General features: G+C 46.2%; 6 protein-coding genes across 6 annotated transcripts; 3 read left to right on the top strand and 3 right to left on the bottom strand.

Moving 5' to 3' along the window:
* Positions 1 to 743: 743 nt before the first annotated feature.
* Positions 744 to 1,969, bottom strand: GL218_08153 (Retinol dehydrogenase 8; the record flags this gene model as incomplete). Its single annotated transcript, XM_033584945.1, has 2 exons — positions 744 to 1,498; positions 1,600 to 1,969. 2 exons carry the CDS (start codon positions 1,967 to 1,969, stop codon positions 744 to 746), a joined length of 1,125 nt encoding a protein of 374 aa, XP_033440855.1.
* A 1,896-nt stretch (positions 1,970 to 3,865) lies between these two features.
* On the top strand, positions 3,866 to 5,287 carry GL218_08152 (Phosphoserine aminotransferase; the record flags this gene model as incomplete). Its single annotated transcript, XM_033584944.1, has 3 exons — positions 3,866 to 4,788; positions 4,844 to 5,036; positions 5,105 to 5,287. 3 exons carry the CDS (start codon positions 3,866 to 3,868, stop codon positions 5,285 to 5,287), a joined length of 1,299 nt encoding a protein of 432 aa, XP_033440854.1.
* A 359-nt stretch (positions 5,288 to 5,646) lies between these two features.
* On the bottom strand, positions 5,647 to 8,044 carry GL218_08151 (uncharacterized protein; the record flags this gene model as incomplete). The annotated part of the gene is made up of 8 exons (XM_033584943.1): positions 5,647 to 6,478; positions 6,540 to 6,670; positions 6,724 to 6,756; positions 6,817 to 7,034; positions 7,091 to 7,243; positions 7,300 to 7,463; positions 7,520 to 7,619; positions 7,669 to 8,044. The coding sequence occupies 8 exons, from the start codon at positions 8,042 to 8,044 to the stop codon at positions 5,647 to 5,649; spliced, it is 2,007 nt and encodes a 668-aa protein (XP_033440857.1).
* Positions 8,045 to 9,357: 1,313 nt separating this feature from the next.
* On the top strand, positions 9,358 to 11,665 carry GL218_08150 (Acetoacetyl-CoA synthetase; the record flags this gene model as incomplete). The annotated part of the gene is made up of 5 exons (XM_033584942.1): positions 9,358 to 9,462; positions 9,523 to 10,035; positions 10,090 to 10,806; positions 10,855 to 11,454; positions 11,507 to 11,665. The coding sequence occupies 5 exons, from the start codon at positions 9,358 to 9,360 to the stop codon at positions 11,663 to 11,665; spliced, it is 2,094 nt and encodes a 697-aa protein (XP_033440856.1).
* Positions 11,666 to 13,114: 1,449 nt separating this feature from the next.
* Positions 13,115 to 20,077, top strand: GL218_08149 (Vacuolar protein sorting-associated protein 1; the record flags this gene model as incomplete). Its single annotated transcript, XM_033584941.1, has 11 exons — positions 13,115 to 13,133; positions 14,078 to 15,115; positions 15,179 to 15,582; positions 15,633 to 16,113; positions 16,165 to 16,309; positions 16,368 to 16,404; positions 17,741 to 17,793; positions 17,856 to 17,990; positions 18,061 to 19,715; positions 19,770 to 19,854; positions 19,909 to 20,077. The coding sequence occupies 11 exons, from the start codon at positions 13,115 to 13,117 to the stop codon at positions 20,075 to 20,077; spliced, it is 4,221 nt and encodes a 1,406-aa protein (XP_033440934.1).
* A 3,765-nt stretch (positions 20,078 to 23,842) lies between these two features.
* Positions 23,843 to 25,096, bottom strand: GL218_08148 (Isopenicillin N epimerase component 2; the record flags this gene model as incomplete). The annotated part of the gene is made up of 2 exons (XM_033584940.1): positions 23,843 to 24,981; positions 25,036 to 25,096. The coding sequence occupies 2 exons, from the start codon at positions 25,094 to 25,096 to the stop codon at positions 23,843 to 23,845; spliced, it is 1,200 nt and encodes a 399-aa protein (XP_033440935.1).
* Between the last annotated feature and the right edge of the window lie 37 nt (positions 25,097 to 25,133).

The following is a 25,133-nucleotide window of genomic DNA, read 5'->3' as shown; positions in this document are numbered from 1 at the left end:
GCCTTGACCTCACGCTACCATGACAGAACAACCGCATGCCTACCGAGCCGGGGGCCAAGTACTGACGAGTCGCGCGATTCGTTCGGCCCTTTGCGCAACTCGAGTGCGTCGCAAGCGTTGTTCGGTATTAGGGTCTTAGCATTTGTTCGATTTTGACATATATTTAACTCGTAGGAATAAAGACCGGCTATATGAGATGAAGTAATATGGTTTAAATATCCTTTTTTTTGAGCAGTGAAATCTGGAATGACGATGAAATGCCCAAGATCAAGCTCCTGAGCCTCGTGCGCCGTTGGAAATATTAGACCAATCAAAGCATAAAAGCTTAGACAGGGATTATCCAAAAAGAGAAGGATGTGTCCGGGGTATCTTAGGTACCTAAGTACCTGAGTACAAGATAATGCCAGGGCTAAAACTGCCTATATATGTACCTACCTAGGTAGGTAACTAGGTCTAATATAACCTTCAAAATCTATCTCTCAAAGTGCAACGTCGATATTGTCTTTCTTTTTAGGTACAATAAATTTTTACAGCTTTAATTTTTTCCAATTTAAATATTCGGTTAAACTAACATGATATGGCAGTCATCACTGGACCTGAGACTATTATACGAGATTTATACACATGGCTATAGCTGAAGAGAACTGTATAATGCCAACCGTCATTGCATGCTGTAATAATTGTGTTCCAAACCGCCCATATCTATCGTTATATTCATACATGGTGTCGACATCCACGATTTGCTAAGATGATGTGACGCTTGGCGAACCTCCCGACCCTTCAGCTTTTCCTTCAGGTTTTACCTTACCTTGCGTAGCTTCATTTTTTAGTTCCGAGTCGAAAATATCAACGGCGAGACTCGCTTCGACGAAGTCCTCCAGCTCTTCCGTCACCGTCTTTAATTTCTCCTTTACAGCCTCGGCTCCCTCAAATCCCACAATATGACGCGCCGGAGGATTCTCATGTCCACCGATAGCAGTGAGGGCGTATACCGTTTCACCCACGAGACGGTCCATTGAAGAAGGGGGTAGCTTCGGATATCTTTGAATGATTTCCGTCTCTGAGGGCTCGAGGGCCGTTTCCGAGTTTAGATTTAACACATTTGTGAGCATATCCCTGACGCTCGGTGCCGGGTTATTCTCGCTGTCATAAACAGGTAACGACGGAGAGAAAATAATCTTGTTAGTTAAAGATTGTATCTCCTTATGTGGCTGTACTATGGTTACTTTAATATTAAAGGGCGCAACCTCGTAAGCTAGTGAATCGCAGAATCCCTCTAGTGCCCACGTTGCTGCCGTATATATAGGCATTCCGGGCGTGCCTATATGTCCACCAAGACTAGTGAGGATCATAATATGACCAGTATGCTGGGCGCGAAACGTCGGGAGCGAGGCTTTGATGAAATTTACTTGGGAGAAGAAAATGGTTTCGAACTGATCGCGCACGAGATTTTGCGTTGCCGGCGAAGTAGATAGCTCTTCTACGGTTCCAACAATAGCTATTTTTAAATAATCATCTCGTAAGAACTCGGCTTTGCTCCGCGCAGGTATGTAGGTACGTATGCGCAGTTAGGTTGCGCGTGGAGAAGGGATTGCATACCTTCAGATGTACAACATAACAATATATCAATGCGGCCAAACACATGTTTGGCCTCCGCCACCGCCGCACTGCATTGGCCCATTACGCGGCCATCGCAGCGTATACTCCTAATGCGGTCCTTCCATCCTTCCCTATCTTTTCGATTGCTTTTACACTCATTGACAAGTTCGCGAAATTCGGCGCTACGATCATCGTGCTCGATTTCTTGCGGCGGCAAACAGGCGACGACATAGTCGCCATGGGTGAGTAATTGGCGTATCAATCGAACGGCCAGAGGGGTCAAGGATGAAGTTAAGAACCAGGTTCGCGGGGAATTATGCGTCGCTACAACACGATTCATTAGTCGGGTCTCCGGCAACGAAGCGGGCATTTGGCCAAGAGAACAGGGATTAGCATCTCAAAAGTATACGATGCAGAAAAATAGTTGCGAAGGAATTCAAAGAATAAAGTTGATTCATCGGTAGATTCGGTTCGCACGCAAAGTCGCGCAATGGACGAAAGGAAAGAGAGAAATGGGAAAGATGGGAAAGATGGGAAAGATAGAGCTTAGGTAAGGTAGACAAGGTTAGGTATGTAAAAAGTATGTAAAAGCATATAAAAGGGCAAGAGGCAAATCTTAGTTCGACGCACGGAAAGAAGCTGCAGGAACAGAGTGCGAATGTCGTGCTGGACCTGACCCTGACGACTCGGCATTCTTCCTTTCTGACATTTCCACCTTTTTTCCCTTTTTTCTTTTTTTCTATTCCTTGTTTATTTCGGTTGCTGTAAAGACAGATAAATCAACAGCACGGTACGGCTGAGTATACGGTATACCACCGATTCTACCAGCGATTCGGCATGCCACAACCACGATCGATCGTACTTGGAGAAAATCGCAATTGATAATCGATTCCTCTTTAACAGTTAATGAAGCCCTTTCCCTGCCAGCATCACAGGGATGAGGAATTGGTTGCTTTACGATTATGTCGAAAGGAGAGGTCGACTAATCGAATATTAAACCATGAAGACAGATCGAATAGTTAGCACCCAAAGCAGTTATATTACGTCGTCGTATTACACCATGTATATATTCATGTATATAGGTATTCACGAGTTCGGTGACTACCTCCCTACCTTTGTACTGAACAGTTTACCTCGCCTTTAACTCCCCTAATCGGGGTTTTTTGTGCCTCGCCCGGCAGTTGTTACATCCCGAAAGGCCTGGAGGAAACCCCAGGGACATCATTGACCCCACCGCATAAGCTACAGCCGCCTGGGTATAAGACCTATAGGAAGAAGCCTCGATCTAAGGTGAAGTTGATCGAGTACGAACAGCCCGGCATAGACAGGTTCCGTTTGTTACCAGACTTGAGGGACAGGTGTCAAGGAACCACGTTATGCCCTGTAATGACTGAGTAATAATTAAACAATAGGCATGATGCAACGCCAATGGGCTCTGTCGGGTGGTGTCCTGGGGTGTCCTGGAGTGTCCTTAGCATCCTTGGAAGTTGGGGTCTCCGGGATCTTCAGCACGGCCGAGGTTGTAGTGTCAGTTCAGTTTCGGCAGCCATCTCGGATATCACTGATGCAATGCAACAGCACCCCAATATAGTATCACGTCGTGTCTCTACCGTTTTTATTGTAGTACCCTCTTTTATTTAGTCGAATCTGGGGAAACCTTGGCCAACATCATCCCAGATGCCTGTTAGATTTTTCGTAGAGCGCTCCATTCACACACAACGGGTGTGTAGTATCAAGTCTGAAATCCCTTATAGTATGCAATTATCGCATGGTCGCTTATCTACATCGAATGAAGATTGTAATTTAATAATTTAAGATACCATAGCATCCAGCATGAATAACACTGTGGAGGGTACTAATAGGTGTTGAAGTTGGTGATTATTTTCGATATTGTTTTAATATTTAGTTCAAGTTCTAGACTATAATTAGGTTCTTGGTTAGACCCGCAATCGTCATTCTACCAGACTAAAGGTTAGTACCTACCTCCTAACCTATGATGATATTCGATATTGGGGAAGTACCTCTAAGCGCGATTTCTTTCCGTCTAGGCCGTTCCGACCTCGGGGAAAGGAGATTGGTCGCTTTAGCTTGTCACCTGTTTTCACTTGTAAACTCAATCACATTTCTTATCCAGTCAGACGATGGGATGACTCAGCTTTTACATGCTGTTCGAACTCAAACTGACTTTCTTCACGATAACTACATCTCCTTTATATTATAAGATTTTATAGTAAATATCATTTGCTATTTCAATAATTCCATCATAATGCCCTCCAGGGCAGATATCACATACTTCGGCGCCGGGCCGGCCTTACTGCCCACCTCTGTCCTTGAAAATGCCACGCAAGCTCTCCTAAATTATAACGACACAGGACTAGGAATTGCTGAACACTCACATCGTTCTCAATATGCTGCCGATATTATTAACCAAGCGAAGGCAGATCTAGCCAGCTACCTTGATATTCCCGAAGACTATGAGATCCTGTTCATGCAAGGTGGCGGTAGTGGCGAATTCTCTGCTACTGTCTACAACCTTGTTGGCGCCTGGGTAACAAAGAAAAAGGTCGAAATTTTGAAGCAGCTAGGTGCTCAGAGTGAGGAGGAGGCTAATCAAGAAGAGCTCGTATCAGCGCTCAAAAAAGCCATTGATGCTGAGCTAAAGCTAGACTACTTAGTAACGGGCGGGTGGTCGTTGAAAGCCTATCAAGAAGCCGGTCGTCTGCTGGGCCCAGAATATACCAATCTCGTTACTGATTCCCGGACTGTGAATCAGGGGAAGTTTGGTAAGATCCCGGATGAGAGCACATGGAAACTTTCCAAAAATGCTGCCATGGTATACTATTGTGACAACGAGACAGTGGATGGCGTTGAATTCCCTAAGTTCCCCGATACTTTAGGGCCCGATTCCAATGATGAAGGACCCATCGTCGTTGCGGATATGTCCTCAAACATCTTGTCGAGAAGAATTCTGGTTAAAAACTTTTCGGCCATCTTCTTCGGCGCGCAAAAGAACCTTGGCTCGACGGGAGTTACCGTAGTCATTATCAAAAAGAGCTTGCTTCCTCCAGCATGCCCACAACCTTCAGCAGCGTTGATGAGAAAGCTTGGTCTTCCAGTTCCCCCGATTATATTTTCTTACGAGACTATTGCCAAGAACAACAGTTTGTACAACACGCTCAGCATTTTTGAGTACGAATACCCATCAATTATTAATTGATTATAAGTAGCTAATGTTATAGTGCAGTGTTTACATTGCTGGCCAAGTACTCAAGAAGCTGCTCACAACGTTTCCAGATAAGGTTGACGGCCAACAAGCCGTTGCTGATCAGAAGGCGGAAATCATCTACAAGGCCCTCGAGGCACACCCGAATGTCTATAGGATTGTCCCAGATAAGTCGGTGCGCTCCAGGATGAATATTTGTTTCCGCACGACTATAGTGAGTAACTGGCAGTTTTTAAATTTTTCTATTACCACACCGTTAGATCTCGCTAACTTTAAGTATAGAATAATGATACAGATGGTGCTGAAGCAAAGTTCCTAAAGGATGCAACCACTCTTGGACTCACCGGTTTGAAGGGACATCGAAGCGTCGGAGGCATCCGTGCTAGCAACTACAATTCGATCCCACTCGCCGGGGCCCAGAAGCTGGCAGACTTTATAAACAACTTTGCTCAAACCCAGGGTTGAGAATCATGAGTATAAAGATGATGGCGCCAATGGGTACGGCTTTGGTAACCGGTAAAGCCGGCACGGAGAAGGACACCGAAGGAACATAGCAGATAGTAGGACTCACTCATTCCGACGTCAGCATTTGTCTAGATTACTGCGAATTTGAGGTGTCGGTTGCTTTCACGGCATGGCATGGTAAATAGGGCGACTAAAAGCATTCAACATGGGGCTGGGTTGTGACATCTGGTAAAAAAAATTCAACTAGAAATCCTACACAAGTAGGCTATACATACAATATGTACTTTCACCTAGGTGTCATCATATAATCAACCATATTTTTCACTTAGTATTTTGTGCGTATCTCCCATAAATTAGAACTATGCTTCCAACTCAGCTTTCAACCACCCCGGAATCTGCGGCGGCTTCTCCCACCCGTCCAAGTACGACTCCTTCGCAACACCTTCACCAGAGGGCTTAGCGTAGATAGCTGAGATATACCAGACCGTCTCGCCCTTCTTAATAGTATGCTGCAAGGTCGGAATGACCGTCCTGCTCTCGACCAAATTGGAATTCGGGTCGGCATTGACCAAGTTAGCTGCACGCTCAACGCCGGTCTCCAACGCTTTAATACCAACGGCCCCCTTGGACGCCGCAAACGCGCCCTCCTTGCCCGTGGACCAGCCATCCGGCGTGTAGAGATCGTAGTTCCCGATGATCTTGGGGGACGTGCCCTCGCCCTTCTGCGCATCGTACAGGTCCAAGTACCGCCCGTCGGCCGCGCGCTGGTTGCTAATCGCGAACGAGCCGTCGGCCGTCATGACCTCGCGGCCGGCTTCGATGCGGTGCACGCGCAGATGCCAGTTCGGGGTAGCCAGGTCGGGAGGGATAAGCATGGTCCGCACGGTTACGTCGGGGTACGGGGTCCAGATGGAGACTAGCACCGGGGTGGTGTTGTTGTTGTTGTTGTTGCTGCGGTGCTCGAGACCCGCGTACGTGGATGTGCGCCGCGTCTTCCAGTACTCGCCGCCGTCGTCGGAGAACCCGAGCTGCGAGGCTAGTGCGTATTGCTCGAGCGTGAAGAGGCCCGGCGGCACTGAGTATGCGTACGCGCTGCTGTAGGCGAAGGAGCCGTATTTGGCGTGGGTGCCTTTCATGGGGTAGCTGCAGGCTTGGCCGGAGGAGAGGAGCATGCAGTGTCCGCCGAGGTAGCTGGATGTAGATGGGTAGTTAGAGGAAGGTTTGCGGGGAGGGGGATGGTGATGATGCTTACCTCGTAATGTGACCTGGTTGTGGGAGCTCCTTTATCTTGGGGATGGCGTCCCCGGGGAGCTGTTCTTCTGATGTCCAGAATGGATGGTCGGCGGGCACGGCCAGGCAGATGAATGCTAGACAAGCCCAGTACTTTGATGTCTGTTAGCTTATGCATATTGCGAAGAGCCATATGAGCGACTTACCGGGCTGCCGGGGCTGTTATAGTTCTCTGCCATCTGTTTGTTGTGAGCAATTACGGAAGCGCAAACCGAAAAGGGGTGGAATATGCTACTTACATACATATTCGGGTAAGAGTACCCAATAGTCAACGTTCCGCTCGGACTCCAAATATCAGGTTGCGTCTGCCACCATCGTAGGTGTCGTAGGACAACACCTTTGACCATACCCCATGTAAGTGGCTCGGGCAACTCGACTCCAGCATAGGCTAGAGCACCCCAGAAGGACACCATCGCAAACCGATAGCCTACACTGCGACCAAAGGGGATGGATCGACCTGAATGAAAATATTAGACTCTATAGGAACTACGAATGCTTTAGATATGCTCTCACCTTCGTTGTCATAGTAGTGGATCAAGTCTAGAGCGACCTGCTGAGCACGCCTCTTAAATTCCTCAGCCCTAGCCGGCTCGTCTTCCCCAGCTAGTTTTGCATAGAGAAGTTGCAGGAACTGGATGGCGAAGCTGGAAGAGTAGTAGTCCATTTCTATAGAAAGCACTATATAAGTCTCAGTCGTAATTATAAGGAGCATTGAAACTTACGATGGATACCCTCCGGTCCGTCATTAGACCAGCCACCACCCCGGTAGAAGGTGTTCAGATGTTCGATATCGCGGTCTAGTCTTTCTTGCGAGAACTTGCCTCCGTTCTTTTTCAGCCCAAGGTTCGCGAAGACACGGAACCAGAGCCAATTGGTGTTGGGCATACTGGAATATCATTAGCGGGAATTACTTTAGTAGAGCCTATAGTTATATTTCCTTACTTCTTCTCGTTTATTGAGTTTCCTAGCCAGTTCTCGACATTTTCCCGTTCTTTCTCGTTGAACGATTGCCAAATAACCGGAGCGACGGCCAAAGCATAGCCTACCTATGTATTAGCTAATGCCTCAAGATTTAAGATAGGCATTAATACCAAGAGGGCACATCTCCACCATCCTTTGGTCGTTGTCTCGAGGATATCCCCAATATTCAGGGTTCTCAGGGTCGGTACCAGACTTGATCCCCTGAATCCACCATTCCGCGCCGTGATACTCGCCACCTCCGGCTAGCAGACATGCCAAACCCCAGAGTGGTCTACATATACCTTCTACCTCAGAAGCAGTCTGGTCGAACCTGACGGCAGTAGCACCAGGACATTTCACTCTAGCTTTCAACGGCGAGAAGAAGGGCTCGAGGGGATCCAGCAGAGTCCTCAGGAGCTCCTGGACGGAAGCACGATCGGAGATTTTCACCTTGGAAAAGGGGTGGATGCCGTCGTAGCCAAGGACGAGGCCGGTCTTGGGCTCCATCGTAAATTCAAAAACGATTGATTGATTGATAGCGCAACTACCTACTGCTAGTCTCGAGAAGATAACGACAAATCTTACAAAAGAAGAAACTAAAAAGAAAAGAAGACTCAATTAACCTGCCATTCTTCCAGCATTACTTGTGTTAACTACCTAACCCAGTAACCTAGTAACCTACCTACGTGGGGTTTAGCATCGACAGTCGACATACGTACAATATCGCGGGTATGAGGGGTCCCTTGGGGGGGGGGTTTGTGGGGTGATGGGTGATAGTAGATCTGGCGGCTAATATCACGGATTGAACTTGTCTCTAAATCTCCACCAATTGACGCAGCGCTGGAGCTAGCCGATCGTGTAGGCTCTATACGGATGGGTAGGGTGGCATCGTGGGCCCGAAGATTCTACCGGTTCGGTCCGGATTAAAGCGATGGGCTAGCTTTCTGCAATTGAACCTCGCCCTTGAGGTTTCTCATAAGTGATTAACTACCTCCTAGATGGGACTTATCGCCGATGTTTTAACGATGTGGTATTTTCATTTATCGTGTGTGCCTCAGTTAGAAAATCAGTGTATTGAGAGACTATATTCAGAGCTCAATGATCGTGTTCGCGTTCGCCCATTTATCAACAACCCTCATCAGACCAATACTCATCAACATTCCTAATTTCCTTAAATAAGTACCTAAGATGCTCTTTTAAAGTGTATTCTTAAAAAAGTCCTCATGAATTCGCTTAAGCTACCAGAAACGGAGTAGATATACATATGTATCTTATCTATAACGAACAACGATCAAATAGCTAAAAAAGGTATCCCGTTCCATCAAAAGCTTAGTTTAATATTTAGAGGGCTGAAGAGGTGCTAAAATGCGGAGTTCGTTGGGGGAACGTGCGGGATGCGGGGGATGAAACGGCCCTTGGAATGTAAGAGTGTCTGTTGAGGGTCTTTTATATCATGATTTCATATCATGATACAAAGTGTAATTTTATTTTATTTTTAAAACGTATCATATATATATAACACTCTCTTAAAGAAGAAGTAAAGTCCCAGTTTAAGAAAGAAAGTAAGATAGGTAGTTCCTTATGTAGGTCTATTCGGCCTATCAGGTCTATACGTATAAGCTGTAAAGCTGTCGGGTTGCCCCATCAATAATAAGCACAGTGCCGCGGGTATGTCAAAGCGGAATTAGAAGGATCGGACTCATCGGAGTTTTCTTCTTCTTGGACGTGAGCTCTCAGCTCTCAGCTCTAGACAATTAACAATTCCCAAGCCTGACCAACTAACTTCCTGACTGTCGTGAGAAGATTAAGCCACCCTAAGCATGGCGTCTGTCCCAAGAAAGCTCTGGGAGCACCCCAATCCCGAAAAGACACAGATGCACGAGTTGATGCAGCGGCTGAATAAGAAGCATGCCATTGGCCTTAAAGTGAGGATTTAATTAATAAACAAATGCAAGCCATACGCCTCATCCGCTAACATGTCCTAGACATTCCAAGATTTATACCGGTATTCCGTTACTAAGCGCTCCGACTTCTACACCGAAGTCTTCGAGTATACTAATTTAATCTACACGGGTTCCTACATAAGAGCAGTGGATGAGAGCAAGCCAATCGACGCCATCCCGCGCTGGTTCGAGGGGGTTCACGTCAATTGGGCCGAAAATCTCCTGTGGTCTCGCGGACCTCGGGATCCTACCGATTACCATGGTAAAGTAGGAAAGGAAGATACCAAGATCGCCTTAACCGAAGTTCGAGAGGGCGTGAGCGAGATCAGACATGTCACGTGGGTAACGCTCCGGAAACTCGTAGCTCTTTATGCCTCCGCCTTACACGCCGGTGGGGTTGGACGAGGGGATCGAATTGTTGTCGTTGGGTCTAATAGCGTCGAGACTCTGGTGCTATTTGCTGCTACATCATGGTTAGGTGCTATATTTAGCAGTAGCTCAACTGATATGGGCGTTCAGGGCATCTTGCAGAGAACGGTTCAAGTCAACCCTAAGGTAAGAAGTATTCTTTTCTTTCTAGTTATTAATTATCTTACTCATTAAGATTAGTATATCTTCATGGACGATGCAGCTCTTTACAACGGGAAGCGAGTAGATTTACGGCAGAAGATGACCGAAGTTGTTGCGGGGATGAAAGGCTGTGATCAATTTTTAGGCTTGGTCTCAATTCGTCGTTTCTACGACGCCTTAGATATAAGCAATATCCCCGGGGTGCAAACGCTACATTCGTTCCTTGCAAAGGGCGACTCATATTCTCCTCCGCCGATTGTTCGGATTGCTTTCCACGAACCTTTCCTCATCTGCTACTCCTCGGGCACCACAGGCATACCAAAAGCTATTGTCCACTCCGTTGGGGGTGCTCTCCTGAACTATGTCAAAGAAACTCGCCTTCACGAGGATACCAACTCGAACACCGTCACCCTGCAATACACGACTACAGGCTGGATTATGTACCTCGTGTGCGTTGGCCAGCTTTTGGTCGGCGCACGCGTCGTCTTGTACGATGGATCCCCTTTCCAGCCCGATCTCCAAACTTTTATCAAGTTGATTGGTGACCAGAAAGTAACAAAGTTGGGCACCAGCCCACGGTGGTTCTATGAAGTTGCTAGGGCGGGAATCTCACCCAGGCAAATTACCGACTTGTCAAATCTCCAAATAGTAACAAGTACTGGTATGGTACTCCCAGACCAATTGTTCGAGTGGTTCTACGACAAAGGTTTTCCAAGTCATGTCCACTTAAACAATATATCTGGCGGAACTGATATTGTAAGACTAACACCCATAGGACGTAGCTAACTGCTAACTTCAACCTAGGCTGGCTGTTTTGGAACTGGAAATCCACTTACTCCTGTCTACGTAGGTGGGACGCAAGGTGTTTCTCTCGGGATCAAAGTAGTTTTATACGATTCGTTACTTCCTCCTGGACCCGGAAAAGAAGTACCAGACGGGACACCTGGCGAGCTTGTGGCCACCGCCTCGTTCCCGAACGTGCCAATATATCTATGGGGTGACAAGACGCCGACTGGTGTGCCTGGCCCGAAGTTCCACTCGGCCTATTTTGCAAGATTTGAGCACGTGTGGGCACACGGTGATTTTTGTGTTTTTCATCCTATTACCAAGAACCTCACATTTCTCGGAAGAGCCGACGGTGTTTTGAACCCTAGCGGAGTGCGGTTTGGTTCTGCAGAAGTCTACTCAGTCCTCGAGAGGAATTTCGCGGATAAGGTGACTGACTCGATATGCGTCGGGCAGAGGCGGCCTCAGGACAACGACGAGAGTGTAATGCTATTCTTGCTGATGCGGCCAGGCTATAAATTCGACAGGAAGCTCGTAAACGAAGTTAAAGAGGCCATAAAAAGGGAATTGACTAAGAGGCATGTACCTAAATACGTGTTCGAGACCCCTGAAATACCTGTAAGTGGGAAATTTGCCTCGAATAAGCGCCCCTATGCTGATTTAGAAATAGACGACGGTTAATCTGAAGAAAGTCGAGTTGCCGGTGAAACAAATTGTCTCGGGTCAAACCATCAAACCAAGCGGCACGCTGCTCAACCCGAAGAGCTTGGATTATTATTACCAATTTGCTAAGGTTGAAGACCTTGTTGCACCTAAGGAGAAGCTTTAAAGTGAGGCGAACGGATTTTTGCATATGACTTGCAATATAAGCATTATATTGCGGCTATCTTTGAGTTTGATTTGTGAAAGTAGATTAAAGGCAGTTTCGATTTCTAAGCAAACAGGTACGATCTGTTCCGTTGCCCGACGAAGTTGGTTTGGTATAAAGAGGTTGGTATCCGCGTGGTTCAACCGGGACTATATATTCTCGTTTTCTTTTTGTCGTTCGACAAAAAAAGGTAGAATAAAAGAATGAACAGCTGTACTGTAACGATGGGTCTTATGACTGCCGTTATAATAATAACAAATTTCTCCGATGGGTTTAGTAAATCTCAAATTTGTAATGAGAGCGGACTCGTCGGCCGACTCGGATACTAGGATTTGCCATCCGAATACCTGCATGTATTTGTGAGGGTAGCATAATAAGGCTCCGTTTGAAATTGAGTTAATTCATGAGACAAGGAGAAAAAAGATAGAAAAAGGAAAGATGTTACTCGAGCGTGTCATTAAGCTTTAGCCGCAACGATTCTGTTATTAAAGTTCCCTATAAGTTAGACAGGTAGGTTGGCAGAATGTTCTCTAAGTAAGTATTTTGCATATGAGGTAGTACATAGTGGCCTTATCATGTCCATAAATCCATAAATCCATAAATAGTCAGATTTAAAGGATGGATCGATTAAGCAGTTCCATTTAGAGTAGAAGTACGTACCGTAAGGTGTGAGTCGGCCGTTTCTACTTTCTGCAATTTACATTCTGCACTAACTGCCCACCTATGCATCTTTCCAGCCCAATTAAACGCCTTTTACGCCTAAAATGTAGCCTCCGTCCAATTATAAAGTACGTGATAATATTAGTGACCTTATAATAATAATAATATAGATAAATAAAGAAATAGGTAAGTATGGGGTAGTATATGGAGATAATGTATAAAAGTATGGAGGTAGGTTAGGTTAAGTTAAGTACATGTAGTTAGACCGAAAACGTGTAGCCATAGCCGTTGACATTTAGAATTGTATGTGGGGAGTATTTGAGAGCGGGATGCTTCAGTTACCTATCGTTATCTTTTAAGTTACCCCTCGCCATTCGACAAGAGATATGGTAATTGTTATTGCATTTCTGTCACACAGAAACCGACTGGACTCTCTTATGATACCCCAGTTTATTATTAAAATAGCAATGTTCTTTCCCAAGAATCAAGGGTCTTAGGTCCTTTCCCCTTGATTCTTTTTCTATTTATTACCTGCATAGGAGGTACATATGTACCTAGGCACATTACATACGAAGGAATGGTGGCTAGCGTTGTACTACGGATAGCAGGAACTCAAACAATAGGTGCCACTCTAGCGATTATGAAAACCAATTAGATTTTATTTATGCAATGCGGATGTAGCGTTCTTACCGTAGCTGCATGCGCAATATCTTATCAGCTAGGTACAACACAATACATGTACATGCTGCAATGGGGATCCATCTGTTAAGTTTATTAGTGTACGTGTACGTACTCTACATGTAGCTGACAAGGTGATTTAGGTGCCTTTTAGGTGTCTCTTAGCTTTAATGGGCTGCGAATAGTTTGAATGGTGAATACATCCTAAGTAAATGGTACCAATAATGGTAACAGCACGGGTGTTTCTCTAAGTCGGCCGACACACATGCATCCACCTGCGTTACGCCCGTCCGCCTTCCATTCCACATTCGTTCATCTACCCTATGGATTGCCACATACATTTATCTTACTAAGTAAAAGTACCTACCTAACCTACCTACTTTACTTTACTTTACTTACGTTCCATTACATATCTAACAACCACCAGTCTTGATACCCGTGGTTAACTCCTCCCAGAAACGAACTTCTCTTCCAAATCAGTTCCGTCAAGCTTCTTATTGTTTACCTCGTCTTTCGTTGCGCACAATCTACGGTTGTAGACCCGTTTTGTTGCTGCCTCGATGGTAACAACTTGGTCACACGTCATATACTTTCTTCAAAGCAGACGCAATCAATTAGTCATTTGACAACGGAAATTTGGGTTTACCGATACTATCTGACTGTAGTATGTGAAGAGAAGTCGGTCTTTTAGTTAGGTACCTAACCTAACAATTTAACTAGCAACTTAAACCAGCTTAACCTAGGAGCTTAGGTTGAATGTTAAGTTCACGGTCTACCTGACATGAGGTCAGCCACTTCAAAGCCATTCCATGTTGAATCCTGTCATCCAAGCTCAATAAAAACGTCGCCTCCCATTTCGTACTACTTTCTTTCTCGTGTTAACTCGTGTTAACCACCGAAAACAATCCGCCCCACGCCTACGACGACATTTACCTAGCCGAGGTATAACAATAGCCCTTATAACCCGAAACCTCTCAGCTCACACCCGCGGATAAACCGTGCTTCTCTTTCGTTCTAAACTGCGGGTGTTTCTAGCCCGCAGTATCGAGCAGCGAGTCGAAGTGGCAGACCAAAACCCCCAGCAACTTCCACCATCCACCCCATCCGCCTCCGACCATCCATCCACGCCGCAACCCCCTCGACCTCCTTCCAACACAGTCTTCTCAGCCCCCGCAGCGACTATACCTTCTGCGAACTTAGCAAACCACGACCCGTCGCCTACCTCAGATATCGTACCCGGTGTTGAGGAACGCCAATTTATCCATTATTCTGTGCCGCGCCAGATTTTAGGGAGAAGACAACGATCTCCAGACGACGATAACGACGTCGCCGGCTTGCAGTCAGAGCTCCCGGAAGCTCTTGCTTCCCATATTATCCCCAACGAGAGTCCTAGGAGGAAACGTAGGCGTGCCAATAGTACCATGTTAACGGATACGGACAGACCGGCAGCTTCTAATGGCACTTCTAGGCCTTATGCCAATGGGAAGTCGCTTCGGGGGTCATCAAGTTCTACAAATGGGACCAGTAAGGTAGCCTCGGCAGTTAATGGATCATCTAAAGTGCGACCGTCGGAGACATATTTCGGCCATGATCGCGAAGAAGTCACAAGATTATTATTACAAGCACTCACAGATATGGGTTACCATTCTGCAGCACAGAGTGTGAGCCAGGAGAGCGGCTTTGAGCTGGAAAACCCGATGGTTGCTGCATTTAGGAATGCCGTGCTCGGGGGGAGCTGGAATGAAGCAGAGCAGCTACTTTCTGGAGCAATAGTATCCGGCGGCCGGACTGGTGAGAATGGTAATGGGTTGGTGTTGGCGAATGGCGCCGATAGACGGATGATGAGATTCTGGATACGACAGCAAAAATTCTTGGAACTCTTAGAGAACAGAGAAACTGGCCGCGCCCTAATGGTACTCAGAAACGAACTCACACCGTTATATCAAGATACCCAGAAACTTCATTTCTTATCTAGTCTACTCATGTGTCAGAAAACGGAAGACTTGAAGTTTAAAGCTGAGTGGGATGGCGCATATGGAGAATCTCGACGTGTTCTCCTATCCCAATTATCAAGTAAGTCTAGGCATTCTCTAGATGTTCGCCCCTATCACAAGTTTCGCTAATACCCATTATTAGGATGCATCTCGCCGTCGGTCATGCTTCCTGAGCATCGCCTAGCCATACTTTTAAACCAAGTTAAGTCAAATCAAATCGGAAGTTGTCTCTGGCATTCCAGCGCCGCTTCACCGTCGTTATACTCAGATCACGTGTGTGATCGAAGACGATTCCCAGCGGAAAACGTTTTAGAATTAGACGAGCATGAGGATCAGGTCTGGCAGATCAAATTTTCACATGATGGAACAAAATTAGCCAGTTGTGGTAAGGGCAAGGTGGTTATTATTTGGGATGTTCCTTCCTTCCGACCACTTCATTACCTCAGGGATCACGATGACGGGGTCGGTAATGTCTCCTGGAGTTGGGATGATTCTATGCTGGTTACATGCAGCCAGGATCGCCATGCGAGATTATGGGATGTTAATGTAAGTTTATATAGCTTTCCATGTTTTGCGAACCTAACTGACAAATGCAGACTGGTACTTGTCTCAAAACGTTTGAACGATTTCAAGAGCCGGTCACTAGCTGCGTATGGGCAACAGATAGCAAAACCTTCATTACGGGTGCTCTTGATAAAACTCACGGTCTTATTCAATGGAGCATTTCCGGAGATAAGGTGTACGACTGGAACTGTCTTCACAGAGTTGAGGACTTAGCTATCTCGCCAGATGGTCACTGGCTCGTGGCATCAGATGGTGGAACTCATATTCACGTTTACAATTTCATTACGCATCGATTAGAATACGAGATGGATTTACAGGCCAGATTGACTTCGATCAGCATCAGCAATAACTCTCGACATCTCCTAGTGAACCACAATAATGGTGTTGCGGTTCTTATTGATCTTATTCTCCGCGAGCCGGTTCAAAAGTATGCCGGCTTTACCGGTGGGAAATTTATGATCAGGAGTGTATTTGGAGGAGCTGATGAAAGCTTCGTAATTAGTGGGAGCGAAGGTAAGCTTCTCTAAGGAGCAACATTGAGTTGGCAGCTAACTGTAGCAATAGACGGATCGATTAACGTCTGGCATAAGGCTAGTGCCCAGCTAGTCGAGAAGCTTCCTGGACACACTCCTGGATGCAATTCGGTCTCGTGGAACCCAGCTAATCCATGCTTGTTTGCGTCGTGTGGGGACGACGGCAAAATCAAGATGTATGTGACCCCTCGATGCCAAAGTTTTATGCCGAAATAGGATGCTAATTGATCATAGATGGTCTAACAACGAGTGGCGCCATGCTCATCGCGAGGTAAATCGAGCCTCGATCAGTTCTTAGTAACAGTAGTTAGGTTATATTCTAGCCTTTTGATTTTATAGTACAGTGCTTGCATGGGCCCGGCGTAAATTGGATGGTGGCATGGTCTTCTCCCCGATCTCTGGAGACTCGACATAAATTTGGACGACACCTTGCGAGAGACGTCTCTTCGATGGCGTTTTTAATTATGTGGCGTATCAACACATAACAGTTTCCATTTAAATGGTCTGTTCGGGAGGGAAAGGTCTTGCTATGTCTTTTTTTTACCATTCATGCGATAGACTTGAGAGCCGGGAATGGCATCCTCACATTGGCATTGTATATCCAAGGGCCAAGGGGCCATGTAAAGGTATCCCTTCTCATACCAAACGTGGCGAGAATTGCGGCTTATTTCTAAGGGATAATCGCACCTAGCACTGACGACACTCTTAGCAATACAATACAAATAAACCGTTTAGAAAGATTACTAGATCTAGCGTGCTGTGCCATGTGATTAATTAGATATGCGGCCCATAAAGGTCTCCTTATTTTTATTAACGTTGCTTTTCAAGGTAATAGATAAGTCAGGCAACAATAAATATCCATACATATATATATCTAAATAGACTTGTCGTCGTCATCTTTAACTAAATAGCTGACGCACGCTTGTTCAGGCAACATTATAAAATGTTGCCCCTGTTAAGTTAGGTATGTTGGGTATTATTCCTAGGTGACAATACCCATGTAACTAACCAACTAACCCATGTACTGCAACCGAAACCGCCTATGTGGCTGGTGGGTCTATCGTGAGATGCACGGGCCAAACTATTTGGACCAATCTAATGTATATTTAAGCTGATGTTAGACCAGACATCCTAGTCACATGCCACTGTGGCTCAATAAGGATAAGGCTACAAAATTACATAAGGGGGTGTACTACGTAAGGTACCTACGTACTTGTAAGGTCGTCAAGTGCCACCCGTGTTGCGCCTGGCGATTTGATAAATGTCCCTAAACCAAATTCCCATTTCCAAGTATTTTTTCTTATCCTCAATACTTTCAAGATAATCTTTTCCATACACTATACACCTCCTATAAATTCACATAGGTTGTGTTTATTTATGATTCACATAACTACGACTTTGCCCCTCTGACTTGAAGAGAAGCTTTGAAAGCTCCGTTGATACTAAAGAACCAAATAACTACCTAAAAGAACGAGTCCACACTTAAATCCGACTCTAAAACCAGTTCCCCCTCCAAAGAGAGACTATCTTGAAACGAACACCTGCCAACTGTGGCTTCAGCTCATATCTCAACATAAAGAAGCGAACTCAAACGCTACCTACTAAAGATGACCGAATCGTTGGCTACACTAGGGGGTATTTCAGATCCCGCTCTGATCAAGTACGTGTGGTCTTGTGGTATCTCGTTCGCGCAACTGATTTTTACTAACACTCAAACTTTAGACTCGTCAACAGACTGCAAGATGTTTTTTCTACCGTCGGTGTCAATAATCCTATCGATCTACCGCAAATAGTCGTCGTCGGAAGTCAATCTAGCGGTAAAAGTTCCGTGCTTGAGAACATCGTTGGTCGAGACTTGTGCGTCACCGCTCAAATACCCCTTTAAACTTCTATTTTCATAATCGAGGCTAACTAACTCTCCAAACAGCTTACCTCGAGGTTCCGGTATCGTAACAAGACGACCTCTCATTCTACAACTTATTAACCGACCTCCTGTCGCCCAAACGAACGGAGTTAACGACGACGTCACTAACTCTACGGATAAGGCAGCCAACGCAGATGAGTGGGGCGAGTTCTTGCACATTCCTGGACAGAAGTTCTACGACTTTAACAAGATTCGGGATGAGATCAGCAGGGAGACGGAGGCCAAAGTCGGCCGCAACGCTGGAATTTCGCCCGCGCCGATCAACCTAAGAGTCTATTCTCCCAACGTCTTGACCCTAACGTTGGTCGATTTGCCCGGTCTTACAAAGGTTCCCGTAGGAGATCAACCAAGAGATATCGAGCGGCAGATTAAAGATATGGTTCTGAAGTACATCCAAAAGTCGAATGCTATCATCTTGGCTGTTACTTCTGCCAACATCGATTTAGCTAATTCGGACGGTCTTCAACTTGCCAGGGAAGTAGATCCCGAAGGACAGAGGACAATCGGTGTCTTGACGAAGGTGGATCTGATGGACGAGGGTACGGACGTTGTTGATATTCTTGCTGGACGCATTATTCCGCTACGACTTGGATATGTGCCTGTCGTGAACAGAGGTCAACGGGATATTGATAACAAGAAGCCCATTTCGGCATCCCTCGAAACGGAGAAGAACTTCTTCGACAACCACAAGGCTTATCGGAACAAGAGCTCATACTGCGGTACCCCGTATCTAGCGAGAAAGCTCAACTTGATTTTGATGATGCACATTAAACAAACTCTACCTGATATAAAGGCAAGAATTGCTAGCTCACTACAAAAGTACACTGCCGAGCTCGAAAGTCTAGGCCCGTCGATGCTAGGCAACAGCGCGAATATTGTTCTTAACATCATTACCGAATTTACGAATCAATGGCGGACTGTTTTGGAAGGTAACAATGGCGAGCTGTCCAGCACAGAACTCTCTGGTGGTGCCAGAATCAGCTTCGTATTCCACGAATTATACTCCAATGGTGTCAAGGCGGTCGATCCTTTTGATGTTGTGAAAGATGTCGATATCAGGACGATACTATATAACTCATCTGGTTCTTCCCCGGCGCTCTTCGTTGGAACAACCGCTTTCGAAGTGATCGTTAAGCAGCAGATCAAGCGACTCGAGGAGCCCAGTCTCAAATGTGTCTCGCTCGTTTATGACGAGCTCGTGCGCATCCTGTCACAACTCCTTACTAAAGCACTATACAGGAGATACCCGCAGCTGAAGGAGAAGTTCCACGGCGTCGTTATCAGTTTCTTCAAGAAGGCCATGGAGCCCACCAATAAGCTTGTAAGGGACCTCGTAGCTATGGAGTCATGCTATATCAACACAGCTCATCCCGACTTCCTTAACGGCCACCGAGCAATGGCCATCGTAAACGAGCGGTATAACGGCGCAAAACCTGTTCAGGTCGATCCCAAGACCGGGAAGCCTCTACCAGCATCAGCTACGCCGGGACGTGCTGCTAGTCCCTCAATAGACAACCTGGATAACAATTCGGGCTTCTTCGGCAGTTTCTTCGCTGCCAAGAACAAGAAGAAGGCCGCCGCTATGGAGGCTCCTCCTCCGACACTAAAGGCTTCTGGAACTCTTTCCGAGAGAGAGAACATCGAAGTTGAAGTTATCAGTGAGATCAATGAGACTGCTATGCTGAGGTTATAATGCTAACGAATGATTGCAGAATTGCTAATTGCTTCGTATTTCAACATTGTCAAGAGAACAATGGTCGACATGGTTCCCAAGGCTATCATGTTGAACCTTGTCTCGTAAGTACATAACCGACTCGGATAGTCTAAAAAAATTGCTAATTTTGGTTATAGGTATACTAAGGAGGAAATGCAACGAGAACTCTTGGAGAACATGTACCGAAATGATACCCTGGATGATCTGCTAAAGGAGAGTGATTACACCATCCGTCGGCGGAAGGAGTGCCAGCAGATGGTCGAGTCCCTTGGCAAGGCCAGTGAGATCGTGAGCCAAGTTCAGTAATGCGGAGGATCAGTCAATATCATGCCACGGGCATCAGATATTTTTCTAGTCGGTCAGCTAGAATGGCCATGGTCCCGGTACGATATGGAAGAAGTATGCCGCGCTATCGCCGGAGTGTTGTTGTTGTTGTTATGTTTTATTGGCAATCAGCGGTCGGGTCTTGTTGAGTATGCCTCCCTACCTCTCTTCCTCCCCCCCTTTTTTTCATATACATTAGTCATGTCATGTCATACCCCAGCAGCCCTCCCCCCTTTTAGACACGTTCGGTTCGTCGGTAGATGAGATAAGATGCGAAATAGCAAGGCCAAATTCCCACGATGAAAGATGAAACACGGGATGATTAATGTACCTAGGATGAGAAAATTGAACCCAAAAACCTCGTGTTTTTTTTTTCTTCCCCTTTCTTCTTTCTTCTTCTTCTCGTCGTCTTTTTACCCAGTGTGTGTTTTTGATCTGCGTGATAGGTCTTTTCACCTTCTCCATCTGGATTTTCGCCGTACTGTTCCCTAGTCCTAGTCCTAGTCATAGTCCTGCGTGCCGGGTTAGCTTGCTTGCTGCTTTGCTTGCATGATACGGGATCTCGATGATAGGGGGGCCGGGGGGGAGGAACCAGGAAATAGGGATTAAAGATAGGGATAGGGATAAGGATAGGGGGGTGGTGATGGTGATGGTCCTTTATTATACAAGCCAGGGATCATGTTCACCGAGGGAGACGAAACGAAGGTGGCATACATATCCGCATATTCATTCGGTGTGGCCGAGAACGGGATTTTTGATTAAATTCTTTTTTTTTTTTTTCCGGGGGGAGGTTTATTTTTTTTTTGGATACTCTGCTCTGCCCGCGTAAAAGCAAATGTTAAGTACCCGCTCCCCGGCGAACGCCGACGGGACCCGGGGGAGGGAGGGGAGGGGGGGGGGTTAGGTAAGGTTGGGGCTGGGGCTGGGGCTGGGGTAAGGCGGAGGAGCGGGTTTCTGGTCCCGAGCGTAGGGGCGGCCGTGGAGACCCGAATTTTGAAATCCTACATAGGTATCTACCTACCTACCTAACCTACTAGTTCGTGGATTTAGGGGGGGAGGGGAGAGGGGAGGGGGGGTGAAGATTTAGTTACCCTGTATGGCAAGGCAAGGCAAGGTATAGTAGATAGGTAGGTAGGTAGGTATGTAGGTAGAGTGAGCCTACGGACAGATGGATGGATAGATGGACGAAAGGGGGTTGTAACGTCATCTTAGGTAGGGTCAGGGTTTGCACGTCGCGTCGCGATGCGATGGGATGCGATAAGTAATATGTTATATGACGTGTTTACGTCTAACTACCTTAGCTATTAGTATTTTTTTTTTTTTATTCTTTTGTAATTATCATCCCGTGTTTTGTGTGCTTCGAGTTACCTAACTTAATGCTAATGTTCATGTATGCTCTCCTCATTCGCTTCAACTCACATACTGTGTATAAGATATGAGATAGGTATGTAGATCTATCTATCTCTATCTATCAACCGTTCTCGAAACGCCAGCCAACGCCTCATCCCACGTTTTCTTCTTTGTCATCTACCTAAAGTTAAGTACCTTAGGTATGTAGGTAGGTATGTAAGTATATTTCTTCCCACCGCCTCGCTTCCCGGGGAGGTTCCCTGTCCCGTCCCCTGCTCCCGTGTTTCTCGGACATATCTATCTATCTATCTACCTTAGGTAGCTACCCACGCAAAAGATATTTTTATATATACAGATGTACACCGATATGTAAGGTCCAGACATGGCTAGCTGAGGATCCCTGCTCGGGATTTGAGGCTGCTCCTGGCATGCTACAACAGTGCAGGCAGCATATGCGACGGCCCGACGGACGGACGCAGGGGATAAGATAGGTACCTACATGAAATAAGGGACCACATATTTGAGATCTGACAGGTTTTTTTTATAATTTGGGGGGAAGAAAATTGGGGGGCTTTCGGATTTTGAATTTATATTTGGGGGTAGGTGTGGGATGCGTGGGAATAATGTAAAGAGGAAAAAGGGATTAAGTGGGAGGTGGGACGGTTTAGATATCTCGAACTTGTCTGGTGGATGTTTAAGCAGGCAGAGGTAGTATATTTCAACATAACTATGCTTTATAGTAAGGCTGTAAAGTTTCAGTCCTTTACATAGGTAGTCTGACTTGAATTACACGTGGTGATGGTGAGAGCTGGTGTAAGTGTTAGTATGTTTTATGCTGGTTAGTAGAAAATTGTAAATTATTCCGTTATACGCCTTGGGGGCCAAGGAGGGATCTCGGTCTAGCTGCAGCTCAACCGGAGAGCTTTTACCCTTTTACCTAGGTAAGGCAAGGCCAAGGTCAATGTCGGTATCGAGAGCCTTACGGGAGCAGCAGGTAGTAGTAATAGTAGTAGTAGTAGTATGTAGTAACTATGCAAGGTCAAACACGTATAAACTTAACCATGATATGACGACACGCCACCTTGCCTACGCATACATACTCACATACATACTTACATACATACTTACATGCATACCTTGGTAGATAAAGGTAAACCACCATCCCCCATGGGCAGTTAGCCCCGGAAACGACGGTTATACCGCAAGCCCCATGGCAGACCATAATCCTCCGGCAGCCGGGTGCGGCTCTGATTGGAAGGAGGAGAGGTGATGGGTTGATGAGATGTATCTGAAGTAGGGATGAGAATGAGAGGAACGGGCGGGCCGGCCAAAACAGGGTATAGAATAACTTGCATTGCTGCATGTTTAGGTGTGCAATGCAATGCTATGCTTACACATACACCGAGGAGCTCAGAACCTGGTAATATAATCCACCCCCCCTGCTAAAGAATTAGTATGGGACGGAATCAAAGAAAAAAAAAAAATAAGCTCGCTGCATGTATGAGTTGGCGGTCAACTGTCAAACCGGCTTTGTTCCTCGTTGCATGCCCTCAAACGTACCTAGGAAAGGCGTCGGGATAATAGTAAAGTTTACGCGAAGAATGACTGATCATTCACATACAACCTTATGTATCTGTTATCAACTAACTTCGAGGCGGTGACACAGAATAAAAGAAGTATTTTTGTTTCTAACACCTTGCTTGGCTGCTTGCCGTATGTAGTATATACCCGTGGGGGCCGCTCTTCTCAGATCTACCTCATCTGAGACACCTACACCGCGAGTCGGGAATATATAAGTCTTCACGTTGGTCCAAAGGTAATTTGAGTTGTGGTGGTCTTAATCTAGTTAACCCAACGAACGAGTCAAAAAGAAGACGATCGATTCAACATTGCCAATAATCATTTCCGGTCTCGTTCCTTTTAAACGAGTCTTCAGAAGAATTAATATGGCAGATATGGCAAATATGTCAAGAAGCGACCCTCCGTCTCCTCCCCCAGCACCACCGCCGAGTCCGAGCAGGACATTGACATATAGTTAATATGTATCCAGAATATCTTGAAGGTGAGAGATTCTTGCCCCTCATGGGAACCACTTTTAGGCCAGACCGACTCATACTTCTGGTGCTGAAGCTAGTTTCGTACTTTAAATTTGGCTGAATAATAGGTTCGAAGGAGGGCGCTTGATATCGACAGAAAAGGGAAAAGTCGCGGCATCAATCTTACGGAAGCTGATGGAAGCTAGTGGAACCGTCGGGTCATATTTTAGACTGTGGCTGGGTCTCTGATAGAAAAGATCCTGCGAAGCAAAGAGCAAGCGGCGCGTTAAAAAATAAATAAAAACCTGGGTAGATAAAAGCGTGTATCTTTTTGGTTAAAACCTTCCCCTTCAGATTTCTTTTATAGCTTAGATTTAGGGGTTAATATGACGCTGTCATCTTTAATGTCGAAGTCCTCTCCTTTCTTCCATCCGAACCAGTTTTTTAGGGCTTCTTCACCCCCCTGGCCTGGGGTGAGATATTTGCCAATGTAGCTACCGCCGGAAATTCCAGGACCCTGACCATGAATACTCGGATCCGTAGCTTTCTCGCTAACAGCCAGGCAAGGCGTTTCGCGTAACGCCACCGCTGGGCGTTGATCACCCTCGCGATTGGCGTCCGTTTCTAGTTCAGAATACTCTAGCACGGGAGTACAGCAAGCATCGGTGCCATCGAAGATCTTCTCCCATTCCGAGCGTGTTTTCGACTTGAAGATTGTTTCAAACTGCCGTTTCATTTCCGGCCAAGACTCTCGGTCGGAATGTCGCTTCTCCCAGTTTTGGTTGCTTAAGCCTAGACCTTTGATGAAGGTGGCGTAGAAATGCGGCTCTAAAGCCCCTACTGCCATGTATTTCCCATCCTTCGTTTCATATGTATCGTAATATGGACATCCCCCATCAAGCACGTTCTCGCCACGTGGAAGACTGCCGAGTGGTAACTTTAGTGATTGTCGAGTGAAGGTCGTCAGATAGCTAGTGCCATCTACCATGTTTGCCTCAACGATTTGCCCCATTCCTGTTCTCTCTCTAGCTATGACAGCGAGTAAAACACCTTGAAACAATGTAGCTCCTCCGCCAGCGAAGTCTGCTAGGATGTTTTGGGGTGGATGCGGCTTCTCCCCGCTTCGGCCCAGTAGAGAAAGCACTCCAGCTACAGCGAGGTAGTTTATATCATGACCAGCCATCTGGGCATACTTGCCGTCGCGACGAAATCCCGTTAGACGACCGTAAATCAGGCGGGGATTCGCGGCACACAGAATCTGCGGGCCAAGGCCAAGCTTTTCCAACACACCTGGGCGGAACGGATCGATTATTACATCAGCCGTCTTAGCTAATTCTTTAATAAAACCAATACCATCTGGCGACTTCAGATCGACAGCTATGGAAGATTTATGTCTTGTAAGCAAGTCGGGTGTCGGCACCACTTGAACACCAGTCGTGTGACGATCAATCCGAAGAACCCTAGCGCCAGCATCTGCTAAAAGTAAACCAGCGAAAGGTCCTAATTACATATTAGTTCTATAAAATGTTAATTACTTATAAGAGTACGACCTACCAGGTGCTAGACCTGCAAATTCAAGGACTTTAAGCCCCTGAAGTGGTGGTGGACTAACCATTTTTTCGAGTGTTAAGTTGTTTAGTGTTAAATAAAAA

The sequence above is a fragment of the Daldinia childiae genome (genome assembly GCF_008694065.1).
Source record: "Daldinia childiae strain JS-1345 chromosome Unknown Scaffold11, whole genome shotgun sequence".
NCBI classification, from domain to species: Eukaryota; Fungi; Ascomycota; class Sordariomycetes; order Xylariales; family Hypoxylaceae; genus Daldinia; species Daldinia childiae.
Note: the sequence above shows the minus strand (reverse complement) of the source record. Positions and strands in the feature narration are given on the sequence as shown.